The sequence below is a fragment of the Acipenser ruthenus genome, unplaced genomic scaffold (assembly GCF_902713425.1).
Source record: "Acipenser ruthenus unplaced genomic scaffold, fAciRut3.2 maternal haplotype, whole genome shotgun sequence".
NCBI lineage: Eukaryota > Metazoa > Chordata > Actinopteri > Acipenseriformes > Acipenseridae > Acipenser > Acipenser ruthenus.
This window is the reverse complement of record NW_026707920.1, coordinates 26,354-39,807: the sequence shown is the minus strand read 5'-3', so window position 1 is coordinate 39,807 and position 13,454 is coordinate 26,354. Positions and strand designations below refer to the sequence as shown.

Genomic DNA, 13,454 nt, shown 5'->3' with positions numbered 1-13,454 from the left:
GCATCAGCACGCACAACTTTTGAATGAATTTTGTTTGTTTATTTATTTAAATGTTATATATGTATTGGAGTTAATTCGTTCATTCTGGCATCATCGTGTTCAGTCTATTTATCCATTTACTTTCTTTTATTCTTCTATACGGTCGCGTTGTCTAATTTTACAAACTTCACATCATTTATGTCATGCGCTTGACTGGTGAAGAGCTGTGCTATTGGTTCATTCATTTTCTTATTTCTAATTAATGAAAGGTGGTTCTGAATTATTTTGTATAAAGTTGTTCCAGTCTCTCCAACATGTTTGATTTCATCACATTTTTCACAGGCTATTCTATAAAAAACATTGCTATTTTTACAGCAGGTATTAGTTTTTAGTGGATATGTGTTGTTCTTATGTTTAATTATATTTTTACTTTTGTCCATGTATTTACACACTTTACATTTACTATATATATATATATATATATATATATATATATATATATATATATATATATATATATATATATATATATATGATCATTTACTCTAATTTTGTTAAGCGCAATGTATCAGATTGATTTCGATTTTGGTTTTATTTTTCTTGATGGTTCAAGGTAAGCGATCTCCCGTATAGCTGTAGGTCTACAGCTACACTGTAAAAAAAAAACAAAACTATTTTTTCGATAAATTTACCAACATTGACTTAATAAAACTGTATTTGTAGATTAATTCTAGTGAATATTTCCGTATTATTAAAGGTACATCGTTTTTTTGTAAAGTATTTTTCACAAATTTTGAACAGCTTTTACCGTAATTTAAAAAAAAAAAAAAAAACAGAAAATAAACCTGAACTTTTGAAATGTCACATTTCATAAAGTACCTGGAAATAAAACTCCAGAGCGGTGTGCAATTCAACATGTTAACGTGTAACATTATTCAGCAGGGTTCATGAGACTCTATGAAACACAATGTGTTCACTGCTTTTGGCTATAAGCTGTAAATCTGTAAATGACAGACAGGGTTCAAGAGACCGCGCGTGTGTGTGTGTGTGTCAGTGTCAGTGTCAGTGTGTGTGTGTGTCAGTGTCAGTGTGTGTGTGTGTCAGTGTGTGTGTTTGTGTCTGTGTGTGTCAGTGTCAGTGTGCGTGTGTGTGTTTGTGTGTGTGTGTGTGTGTCAGTGTCAGTGTGTGTGTGTGTCAGTGTGTGTGTTTGTGTCTGTGTGTGTCAGTGTCAGTGTGCGTGTGTGTGTTTGTGTGTGTGTCTGTGTGTGTCAGTGTCAGTGTCTGTGTGTTTGTGTGTCAGTGTGTGTGTGTCAGTGTGTGTGTGTCTGTGTGTGTGTGTGTGTTTGTGTGTGTGTGCCTGTGTCTGTCAGTGTGTGTGTGTCTGTGTGTGTCTGTGTCAGTGTGTGTGTTTGTGTATCAGTGTGTGTCAGTGTGTGTGTGTCAGTGTGTGTGTGTGTCAGTGTGTGTGTGTGTGTCTGTGTGTGTCAGTGTCAGTGTGTATGTTTGTGTGTGTGTATGTGTGTCAGTGTGTGTGTGTGTGTGTCAGTGTCTGTGTGTGTGTTTGTGTATCAGTGTGTGCGTGTGTCAGTGTGTGTGTATGTGTGTCAGTGTGTGTGTGTGTCAGTGTGTGTGTGTGTGTGTCTGTGTCAGTGTGTGTGTGTGTGTGTGTGTGTGTTTATGTATCAGTGTGTGTGTGTGTTTGTGTGTCAGTGTGTATGTGTGTGCGCGTGTGTGTCAGTGTGTGTGTGTGTGTGTTCGTGTGTGTCAGTGTGTGTGTGTGTGTGTGCGCGCGTGTGTGTCAGTGTGTGTGTGTGTGTTTGTGTGTGTGTGTGTGTGTGTGTGTGTTTGTGTGTCAGTGTGTGTGTGTGTGTGTGCGTGTGTGTCAGTGTGTTTGTGTGTGTGTGTGTGTGTGTGTGTGTGTATCAATGCCTGGAGCGATTAGCAGATAATCGGGGCATCAAAGATCTCGTCCTGCTATGATAACGGCACAGAGGGGTACAAAGGTAACACACAGCGGCATGTTAATTAGGAAACAGACGATACAGTTTCGAAGCTGCTCATGTAAATAAAGACCAGCCTCGGAGAGTCGGAGAATACTAGATGGACTGACCGACTGTATTTATAACGCGGCGCGGCACATTGATGCATCCTAATGAAAATCTGAAATTCCTTTTCCGAACCAGATTGTCTTTATCATTATTATTTATTATTATTTATTTCTTAGCAGACGCCCTTATCCAGGGCGACTTACAATTGTTACAAGATATCACATTATTTTTACATACAATGACCCATTTATACAGTTAGGTTTTTACTGGAGCAATCTAGGTAAAGTACCTTGCTCAAGGGTACAACAGCAGTGTCCCCCACTGGGGATTGAACCGCACAACCCTCCGGTCCAGAGTCCAGAGCCCTAACCACTACTCCACAATGTACACTTTCTTTTATTCTTCTATACGGTCGCGGTGTCTAATTTTACAAACTTCACATCATTCATGTCATGCGCCCTCCCAACACACAGAAAGGGATTATGCGGAAGAAATGTCTGTTGAAATAAATGTAGAGCGTTTACTGTTCCTTATAAACGTTTTCCACAAGCACAGCAAATCTTAATAAAGCACACCGTGAAAGCATGGTAAAGCATAGGGAAGCATTGTAAAGCACAGAGAGGTCTGGTAAAGCATAGGGAAGCATTGTAAAGCACAGAGAGGTCTGGTAAAGCATAGGAACGCATTGTAAAGCACAGAGAGGTCTGGTAAAGCATAGGGAAGCATTGTAAAGCACAGAGAGGTCTGGTAAAGCATAGGGAAGCATTGTAAAGCACAGAGAGGTCTGGTAAAGCATAGGGATGCATTGTAAAGCACAGAGAGGTGTGGTAAAGCATAGGGAAGCATTGTAAAGCACAGAGAGGTCTGGTAGAGCATAGGGAAGCATTGTAAAGCACAGAGAGGTCTGGTAAAGCATAGGGAAGCATTGTAAAGCACAGAGAGGTGTGGTAAAGCATAGGGAAGCATTGTAAAGCACAGAGAGGTCTGGTAAAGCATAGGGAAGCATTGTAAAGCACAGGCAAGCATTGTAAAGCACAGAGAGGTCTGGTAAAGCATAGGGAAGCATTGTAAAGCACAGGCAAGCATTGTAAAGCACAGAGAGGTCTGGTAAAGCATAGGGAAGCATTGTAAAGCACAGAGAGGTATGGTAAAGCATAGGGAAGCATTGTAAAGCACTGAAAAATGACCGTGCAGAAATACCGTGGTCAACTTTTATAAGGCATCATGTGAAATAATTTGATATCTTGTAACAATTGTAAGTCTGATCCGCCTCTGATGTGCCAAAGAATACTAAGCGTCTGTGTTTAACTTCGTGATAGTAGAAATAATAATAATAATAATAATAATAATAATAATAATAATAATAATAATAATAATAATGAAAGACTTGACCACAAGTCAAAGAGTGTTACAGTGTCTTTGTGTTTAACTTCGTGATAGCTGTACCTACCTTACTGTTAACTCGAAAGCTGTGTTATAAATAACGCAATAGGTTGTGAAAGAACAGTATAGCGTATTATTGTGAAACATGTTGGGGGGGGGGGGGGGGGGGGGGACGTGTTGGAAATGTTAATTTCTTTGACAAAATGTTTTTTTTTTTTTTCTGGGACCAAGACTCCCCTTCTGCATTGTGCCCGAAACGTCCTGAAAATGTTTCAATCATTGATTTAGCCCCATGGTGATATGTATTACAGACATGGAGGTCTACTGTTGTTCATAACTGTTTAAGAACGTGAATAGATTCGCCTGTTTGTCTGAAGTATTGTTTGTAAACAGTAATTAAACAAGCCCTTAATCGAACTACAGCCCTGATCTATGCCGCGTTCGCAAACTCGGCGCCTGTGCGTTATAAGGCACAGGGCTCTACGACTGATTGGGCGCGTCTTACTAATCAGTCACTGAAGTTATAAAACTTTAAACGCGATTGATCACTGTGTTGTGGTTCGATAAATCATCAACAGCCTGGACATGAGCGTTCCTTATCGCGGTGAGCAAAACAGAGCCGGTTTCATTATAAACTATAAGCTCGCAGAGATAGTACAGCGTCGGCCTCCCCTCCTCCCCACTCACGCGTTCATTAGCCGATTGATACGATAATTAGCGTCACTTGACACGGCACCGGTGTGGTGGCGCGGCTGCTTCTCACAGTCACGGCAGATAGGGATGTCTCGGTCTGTCTATCGCCAGACTGCTGTCTCCACGGGCTGAGCGGCGAGGTGTAGCTGCTAATTAGTGATTACAGTTAATCGGCACATCAGAGGCGGATCAGGGGCTTTGATATTCGGCATAACAAAGCGAGACAGTTACGCGACAGAGAAACAAGTGTCGCCGTTTTCACTGCGCTGTCGCTTAATAGACTGGAGAACAGTCTTACACTGTACATACCGTTTTTTTTTCTGTGTGTGTTTCTTTGTTTCTTTATGGTGGTGTTGACACCGGGCGCGATTGATTAAGAAGGAAGGAGAGGTATACAATCAGATGCATTGAAGCGAGGAGCGGTAAAGACGCGCTGTGTATTGAGTTATGGATTTTCCACTATTGATATTTGATCTTCGGTTTCACCGCTGTAGCCCTTGATAAAACCCACAGGCTCGTTTATAATAATAATAATAATAATAATAATAATAATAATAATAATAATAATAATAATAATAATAATAATAATAATAATCACAATTCACATTATTTCTAAAGCACCTTTCATCACAACGATCCCAAAGCGCTTCACACACAACATGAACAATTAAAACTGTTCAATTAAAAACAGACTAATACAGAATTGAAATTAAAAAAGAGAAAAGTGTAATACAGCACAGTCAAAGCATTGTAAAGCACAGAGAGGTCTGGTAAAGCATAGGGAAGCATTGTAAAGCACAGAGAGGTGTGGTAAAGCATAGGGAAGCATTGTAAAGCACAGAGAGGTCTGGTAAAGCATAGGGAAGCATTGTAAAGCACAGAGAGGTCTGGTAAAGCATAGGGAAGCATTGTAAAGCACAGAGAGGTGTGGTAAAGCATACGGAAGCATTGTAAAGCACAGAGAGGGATGGTAAAGCATAGGGAAGCATTGTAAAGCACAGAGAGGGTACACTGTGGTAAATGCACATTATAATCATGGGAAAAGCATGACGGGGAAAAACAACAGAAACACCGGCGGTACAATAAAGTCTGCAGCACCTAAACTCTCACACCCCTTTCACATGTGTACTGAAACAGGGTGCAGTTTGAACTTGACTCCCAGCCCCTGTCGGTGTGTGTGTGTGAGTGTGTGTGTGTGGGGGGGGGGGGGGGGGGTTGGGTTGGGTTGGGTTGCAGACAGAGTGGAGCCAATTTTAACGAGCTCACTCGGAGTCGAAAGAACATCTTAATTACCGCACTTGTGAAAACTCTAGAATGGGAGGGGGGACGGGACGGCTGGTTTTACTTTGATCTCTCCCCAAATTAAATCAGTGAGGGGGGAGGGGGGGTAGATATATGCCGCAGCCTGCAGTCCACCAGACCAGACCGAACGAAGGTGAAGCAGCAACGCACTGGACAAACAAGGCAGCCGGCTCTCTGTATATCCAATTATTAAACCAGGACCAGAGAAAGAGCAACAACACAACAACTGGGACAGGAAGGAACCACAATACAGCAAGCACGAAAAAAAAAACACAGCAGCGTGTGCTTCCTTATTGCGTGGACCGCCGACTACAGAAGAACGCTTCTCTTAAATATACATATACATGGTAGATAGCAGGTGCTGCATTGGCCGCTTCCTTTGATTATTATTATTATTATTCGTGTCGGGGTGCCTCTCAGTGGAATCCTAGGATGAAGCGGCTCTTCTGTGTGGAGTGGCTGTCCCAGAGCAGCGACCGCCCCCCCTGCCCGGCTCTCCCTGCCCCCCAGGAGGGGCCGCTGCCGGGGACCCCCCAGGAGAGCCTCCCCGGCTTCTACGCGAAGGTGGGCGCAGGTTTAGGGGTGCAGCAGCAGCCGCAGAGCCGAGCTGACTCGGACAGCCCGCTGCAGTCACCCGGATTCCCGGCGCGTCAGAGGAACCGACTCAGCACCGCAGCCGGTAAGAGAGGAACCCGGGGCTGGAACTCGAACTGCCCTGCAGGGTCTCACTGGGTTCGGTTTATTACATATATATTACATATATATTCCAGTCCATGGATCTATTTTCTGATGCATAGCCTATGCTAGTTTTTTCCTCCAAGTTTTGGCAGGGCAACTTCTCGAACTCCATAGAGTTCACACAAACAGTTAACATTTCTTAAAATGTAGCATATATATATATATATATACACACACACATTTGAATGCTATGATTGATATTGTTTTGTGACTAACCTTAAAATCTGCCCCGCGTTTCCTCTCTCCCCTCGTCTCAGTGAGCGACGCCGCCTCGGTCAGCAGCGCGGACGAGACGTCAGGGTACGAGAGCGAGGGCTGCCGGTCGGTGTCCCCGGTCTACCCACTGTCTCCGCCCAGGCAGGACAGACCCGGCGTGGACCCGCACTCTGAGCCGCCGGGCCGGCGCCCCCGCACCGCCTTCACCGCGGAGCAGATTAACCGGCTGGAGAGGACCTTCAAGAAGCAGAGCTACGTGGGGACGCGAGAGAAAGAGGAGCTGTGCAAGAAACTGAACCTGTCCGAGAAACAGGTGAGAGAGCGGCGCCGAGCCGACCACAACACCGCCATGTATTTTATTTCAAGAAACTGCTCACTATCTCGTTACACAGCTGCGATCAAACGTATGGGCTTAATAAAATAAGAAAAACAACTGCATTGTGGTGTTAATAGTACTAATAATCATAATACTAGTGGTTTAATATTAACCCAAAGGAGTTTAAACACCGGGTATAATGCTAATACTTCTACTAATAATAATACTTGCAGAGCGTTAAAGTTGACTATAGGCTCGTTCCTGCATTGGTGGAGCTGAGAGAGAGAGAGCGCCCTCTATTGGAACTACGACATCATGCACGCATTCTCCTTTATGATCAGCTCGGTGACTGACTGACGCGTCCTCTTTTCTTTTTATCTCGTCTCCCTCCAGATCAAAAACTGGTTCCAGAACCGCCGCATGAAGCTGAAGAGGACCCTGCAGGACGCCCTGGCCCAGGCCTGCCACGCCAAGGTGGCTTCCCAGCTCCTGCACTACCCCGAGCTCCAGACTTACGGTCCGAGCCCCTTCGCTGGATATTACCCGGCGCAGGACGGCACGGCCGCGTACCTGTCAGCGATGCAGTACCAGGCTGCCTCTGCGCCGCTTCTGACCGCGCTCCCGGCCCTGCCCATGGAGGCGGCCGTGTACCCTTACGGCGTGCCACCAGGAGTGGTCATACCGGCAAACAGCGCCGGTCCCGGTAACGGCAGTATGATGAGGAGATACCACCCGTACGCACCCTATTACTGACAGGACCGCGGCACTGATCGCTATGAGAGACCCGAGAGCCGATAAGCAGCTGTTGTCGACTCCTCTGTTGCTGGCGGCGATTTTGAGAGACACTTTCAAATATTATCGCAAATCCAACTCCAGTTGGATTGCAGTTTGATCCATTCCTGGTTTTATTAAAAGTTTAATAAGAAGACACGCCTGAGCTTGTTACCTATAGACACACACTGTGGCTCCTTATAGTAAACCCCGGAATGGGTGAATCTGCGATGCAATAGGAGTCTCGTTGCCATCCATGTGCTGGATTACCCTGTGTTTAAAAACTGTTGGTTTTAGTGGCTCGATTTTAAGGGCAGTGCAACATAATGTTGCTCGCTATGGCTGTGCGCTAATGTTTGACTGACTGACAGGCCTTATTCAAAGTGGCGGTCTTTGACCGGATCTGTGCAGAGGGGTGGTAAACGGGTGCAGCACAGCATCGGTATATATTGTGGAGTGGTTTACAGTTCAGGGCATTGGGTGCAATATTGGGTTCTTCTCTTGTTATAATTATTATGATTGTTTTTTTTATATTCTATTTAATATACAAAGTGTACATAATGTGTATGTGTGTGTTTTTTTCTAAAGAAAATTCGGAAATGCATTCCAACTTCTACAGTGTATTATATAAAAAAATAAAATCATTGTTGAAATGATATGTATCTGATGCAAAAAAAAACCAAAACTGAATATTTGACGATTTTTGTTTTGTTTTTAAATAAATCGTTTCTATTTTGAGTTACTTTACGGTGTGGTGTACGTTCAATCCAACGCGTGTTTCAAGGTCTGAATACTTTACTTCAGTAGTGCGGTTTAGTTGTATTTCGTGTCCTCAAATCAGACACGTTTTCTAGTAGGGGATTCGTTTCTGTATAATTCCCTGAACTTAGAAGAATGGAATATCTGTGTAAAAATGTCTAAGCAAGCCGGTTCCCATCTATAAAAATGCTGCAGGATTTACACTGAATCCAGAAGCAGCGCCGTCAGGGTGGCTCAGTCTGGAGAATAGGCGGCTCTCTTTTTTTGTTGTGTTTAAGACCGAGTGTTTAACTTTAAAACACGTATTTGTCAAACATTTCAAACACGTCACTGCGTTTATAATTCTAAACGTGTTTGGGATTTATGATTTGTGTAACACTTTTTAAACATTCGTACGCGTTTATAACAGGTCTGTTTTTTAAAATCTAAATATTAAAAACGTAGCAAACAGGGCACAGATAAAAACACATGACGTATAACCATTATGTAGAGTTCCAAATGACTAAACACCAGCGTCACAGCTGATGACGTGTAAACACTGCTGTTTAGGAATAGAACGTTTCTATTTTATTATACACACGTGACGTTTAGATATCAAACGCGTCACGCGTTCTTTGATTTTACAGTGTAAGGTGCGCTCTGGAAATGCTAGAGTAGATGAGTAGAGTAGAAAATGCTTTGTTGATAGCCATGGACACATGTTTCGCATCCCCTCTATAGAATGAAATCATTTTGCATCATGAAGTCGAATGAAACCTGCTGAATAATGTTACGTTAACATATTGCATTACATATATTTAACCAAAAAAAAAAGCAAAAGACTGACTTTAATCTACCATGATACTGTACTGTTATTATGACTTTCCAGTAGTGGACTTTGCGATATTATTATTATTATTATTATTATTATTATTATTATTATTATGATGTATTTATTTATTTCTTAGCAGACACCTTTGTCCAGGGCGACTTACAGTCGTAAACAAAAATACATTTCATGAATATGTTGCAGTTCCTTTGATTAGGTGATGTGAAATTAAGGACTGAATCCCTATACAAGTGAGACTTCTTGATAAGATGTGTAAAACTCTGCACAGTATAAGATTTAAAATGATGTTCACATAGTTATAGTTTTTAATGATGTCTCAATCCTAAAGTTCTGCGTGATGCAAAACGTTTGTCCGGAGCCGTACACTTTGCAGGTAAGCTGCCCTCCACTGACGGCCTCGCTGTCTTCTTTCGCCCTGGTGTGAAACGTCTTTGAGCAAAGAGGAAAAGATCCATTTCAATGTGATGTGAGCCTCTGCTTGCGAAACCCGGGCCAGCATACTCAGGTATTCTTTTTTTTTTTTGTAATTGCTGTTATTTGAAATCGTTCTTATCCATGTATAATACTTACTACGTGCTAAGCGAATATAACTAACTACTCCCAGTCTCTTAAATGTAATTATTTACTGCAGTATGGAGTAGTGGTTAGGGCTCTGGACTCTTGACCGGAGGGTCGTGGGTTCAATCCCAGGTGGGGGGGACACTGCTGCTGTACCCTTGAGCAAGGTACTTTACCTAGATTGCTCCAGTAAAAACCCAACTGTATAAATGGGTAATTGGATGTAAAAATAATAATGTGATATCTGTATAATGTGAAATAATGTAACAATTATAAGTCGCCCTGGATAAGGGCGTCTGCTAAGAAATAAATAATAATAATTCGATCTGATTTGATTGTACTTTCGAATCTTATCTGTACTGTGATATTCTGTTACAATTGTAAATCGCCAGGATAAGGGCGTCTGCTAAGAAAAAAAAAAATCAACCGATTATTTGGTCATTTGGTTAAACAATACGGATCCCGACCCGAGATTACGCGAGGAATTAATCAATGTAATCCAGCGGGTATTACTCACACAGACAGACGCTGTGACAGCGCCGCTCGACCGGAGCAGTTTGCCCCCCAGTGTCCTCGGCGCCTCCCTCTCTCCCCACCCTGTCACCCACCTCCAAAGGACCGTGCATTTCAAATCATTAACCGCCGTCCTTCGGTTCCTTTGTCGATATCAGGAAATACGACGTTAATTATTTTTTTTAAACTGTGGATAACATGAAAGCGAGAAGATAGGTGGCGGGGCGATACCTGTTTTCTTTTGTTTGAGGCGTCCATTAGGAGTTCAAAGTCGGCGAATTGACTCCCCAAATGACCCATAAAGAGACCAATTAGTGCAGGAGGGCTTTGCTGCTTGGAAGCGGCTAATAAGATAATTGTGAAATTGCTTTGAAACAATAGAAGCGTCGCTTCTTCAAAGCCTGCAGAGCCGGCGGGCGACGCGGGCAGGTTTCGCGTCTCTTCTCCGAGCCCGCATTGATGACGTGTCTGAAGCCTGCATGTGTTTAACTTGTCGCCCTCTCCTCTCTTGTTGGAAAACAAAAAATCACAACCCAGTTATAATCTGGATTTGTTCAACACGTAGCACATCAGCGACAGGACGCAGGCGATTTTGTATTACATATTCAAAGAGATTTAACACTGGCGAGATTAAAAACAAACCACAAATGATCTTTGATGAATTAAATAGTTTTATACAACTTAGCCTGCATTAATATTATTTCTTACATTTATTTTATATATATATATATATATATATATATATATATATATATATATATATATATATATATATATAAGCAATTATAATAAACCCGCATTTCAGTCATAAGCACGGTCCTGTCAAATCAAGTTTTATTTTAAGCGTGATGTGTATTTTATTTTATTCGTTTATTTATTTTTAAGCATGGTGCTTTCTTATATTTCCAGTTTTGACTGAGGAAAAGAAATAGAGCAGAAAAAAATATTATTTATCCAAAAAAACAAAAAAAAAGCGCAACAGTCTGTTAGCGTGAAACGCGGTGCGCAGAGTCAGTGACTGTGGAGCTACTTTATATGTGGACGCGGTCTGGATCATTGTTTGCAGCTAATTCCCAGCGGTAATAACGACTTTGGTTTGCTCTGCTAGAAGGGTACGCATTTTTAACAAACACCTCTCTTGTACGGAGCAGAGCAGCGCACCGCAAAGGTGACAAAACCAAACAGACCAAAGAGCGAGAACGCAACGCAAACCCTACATACAAAGGGAACAAAACGCACTCCCTGCGTCACACCACATTTGTCTTTTTGCATTCAGCCCCTCCTACCCCCCCCCTCACATACAGAGTGTTACTCATAAGTGTGGAAATGCGGGCCAGCTGAGAGAATTTGAATACTGGGTTTAAGATTGAAGTCAGCCCTAGCCCTAATCGATTTGAATACTGGGTTTAAGATTGAAATCAGCCCTAGCCCTAATCGAAACAGTGCAGTCTTTCTGCATCTATATGCCGTTTATTCCTTATTTGTTTATTAAAAATTAAATAAACACACACATCAATAAACGATATTAATGTAATATATTGTTTCCCCCCCCCCCCCCAATATGCAACAGTGGCCATTCAGAACAGAAAATAGGAGGCGCTTTTTTACACAGAGAATTGTGAGGGTCTGGAACCAACTCCCCAGTAATGTTGTTGAAGCTGACACCCTGGGATCCTTCAAGAAGCTGCTTGATGAGATTCTGGGATCAATAAGCTACTAACAACCAAACGAGCAAGATGGGCTGAATGGCCTCCTCTCGTTTGTAAACTTTCGTATGTTCTTATTATATATATGTTGTATATGTTTACATGAATTATATATATATTGCGCACGGGAGAAATGATATTGACTTTGTGTGCGTTTAATAATTAATAAGGACTACATAACATGAACAGCTGTTCCTTTAACGTACATATTCCCAATGAAGAAATATAACGCTTTTTATTTATTTTACCTGGATATTATTGTACTTTATAGCTGTTATTATATGTAAAGCAATATTTTATAAAAATTGTAAGTCGCCCTGGATAAGTGAGTCTGCAAATAATAATACATTTTAGACCGTTAATTGACATGCTTATTCCTGCATACAAATTATTCAGAAAAACAAACAAAAAAAACACATTTACAAACCTGTCGGGTCCCTCTAACAAACTATAACACACTACTGAAATTAAATATGAAAACTCCTATCAGTATATTAGAATATTTGAATTGTCGACTGGTGTAAAAAATTCTTCATTTGAGAGCGACTCAAATATCACTGGGAGGAAACTAAATTTGGATGACCGAGCAGATGCTACTGGTCAGTACATGTTAAACGAGGTTTCGTGCACCTCATTGCAGAAATAAGAAAGCCAGCATAATTTTAATTGGTGGGACCCGTATGTCCCTTTTACCTTATAAGGGTTAAAATAAAGGGACAGGAAACATGTTTTGTGAAACTGCAAAAGTTGTGACTGCACGGGAGACGCTACACCACAGCATCCTCTTGTGGTCAATTACTATATTGCACAATCAGAAAAGAACGATAGGGCGACCTCTGCTGGTGGCCGATCAGATAACACATTCTTGTCAGACGACAGCACACAAAGTATTTTACAAGGACAGTATAAATTAAAAATGAATCTGTTTCTTTCGATATTACTATTGTACCACCGACGGCGGGTTTCACAGACCCATACCAGCAAAAATCTTGGATTACTTTACCTAAATTAACATGAGGTAGTTCTAGAGTACTGCTAACTCGGGTCTGTGAAAACACCCGTATGTGTTTCATAGTAATGGATACATCTAAATTACTCCCTATTTAAAACGAAGACTAATCCTGGACAGAATTCAACTACATTTTTAACCACAAATATGCACTGATCCTACTTTAAAACGAGTGTGATTTCTTGATACACGTGGGAATCCTTTAGTAATGAACATTTGCCCTCATGTTAATATTATTTGAGAAAAGTATTCTTCATATAAAATCGTAAAATACGCCGTTTCAGCAGTGAAGCGCATTGCTAAACTAAAACTAGAAAACTAAAGCCATGCTTCCTTACGCATGGACCATTTTTACTCTCAATTACTTAACCAGACCCTCAATTAAACTAATAATTTGCTTAATTAGATATTTTTAATTATTCTCAGCTCCTAATAAAACGTGCAGAGCTCAAATTACTTATTAAATGTTACATCCAACTTGAAATCTGCAACTTTAAGAGAGAACAAGTAAAAAAAAAGTTTGTACGGGACTAAATTGCACCAATGTCTGTAAAAATTCCCAAACCAGCCGTTTATGTGGCGATTTCTAATGTTGTGCGGAATCGGGCTTCACTGTGTTTCCGAGAGAGAGAGA

At 41.5% G+C, this 13,454-nt stretch overlaps 1 protein-coding gene across 1 annotated transcript; it reads left to right on the top strand.

Annotated features, from left to right (window-relative positions):
- Positions 1-5,501: 5,501 nt before the first annotated feature.
- Positions 5,502-8,188, top strand: LOC117397819 (homeobox protein ceh-28). The gene is made up of 3 exons (XM_033996707.3): positions 5,502-6,084; positions 6,401-6,672; positions 7,069-8,188. Exons 1-3 carry the CDS (start codon positions 5,838-5,840, stop codon positions 7,426-7,428), a joined length of 879 nt encoding a protein of 292 aa, XP_033852598.2. The 5' UTR covers positions 5,502-5,837; the 3' UTR covers positions 7,429-8,188.
- The last annotated feature ends 5,266 nt before the right edge of the window (positions 8,189-13,454 follow it).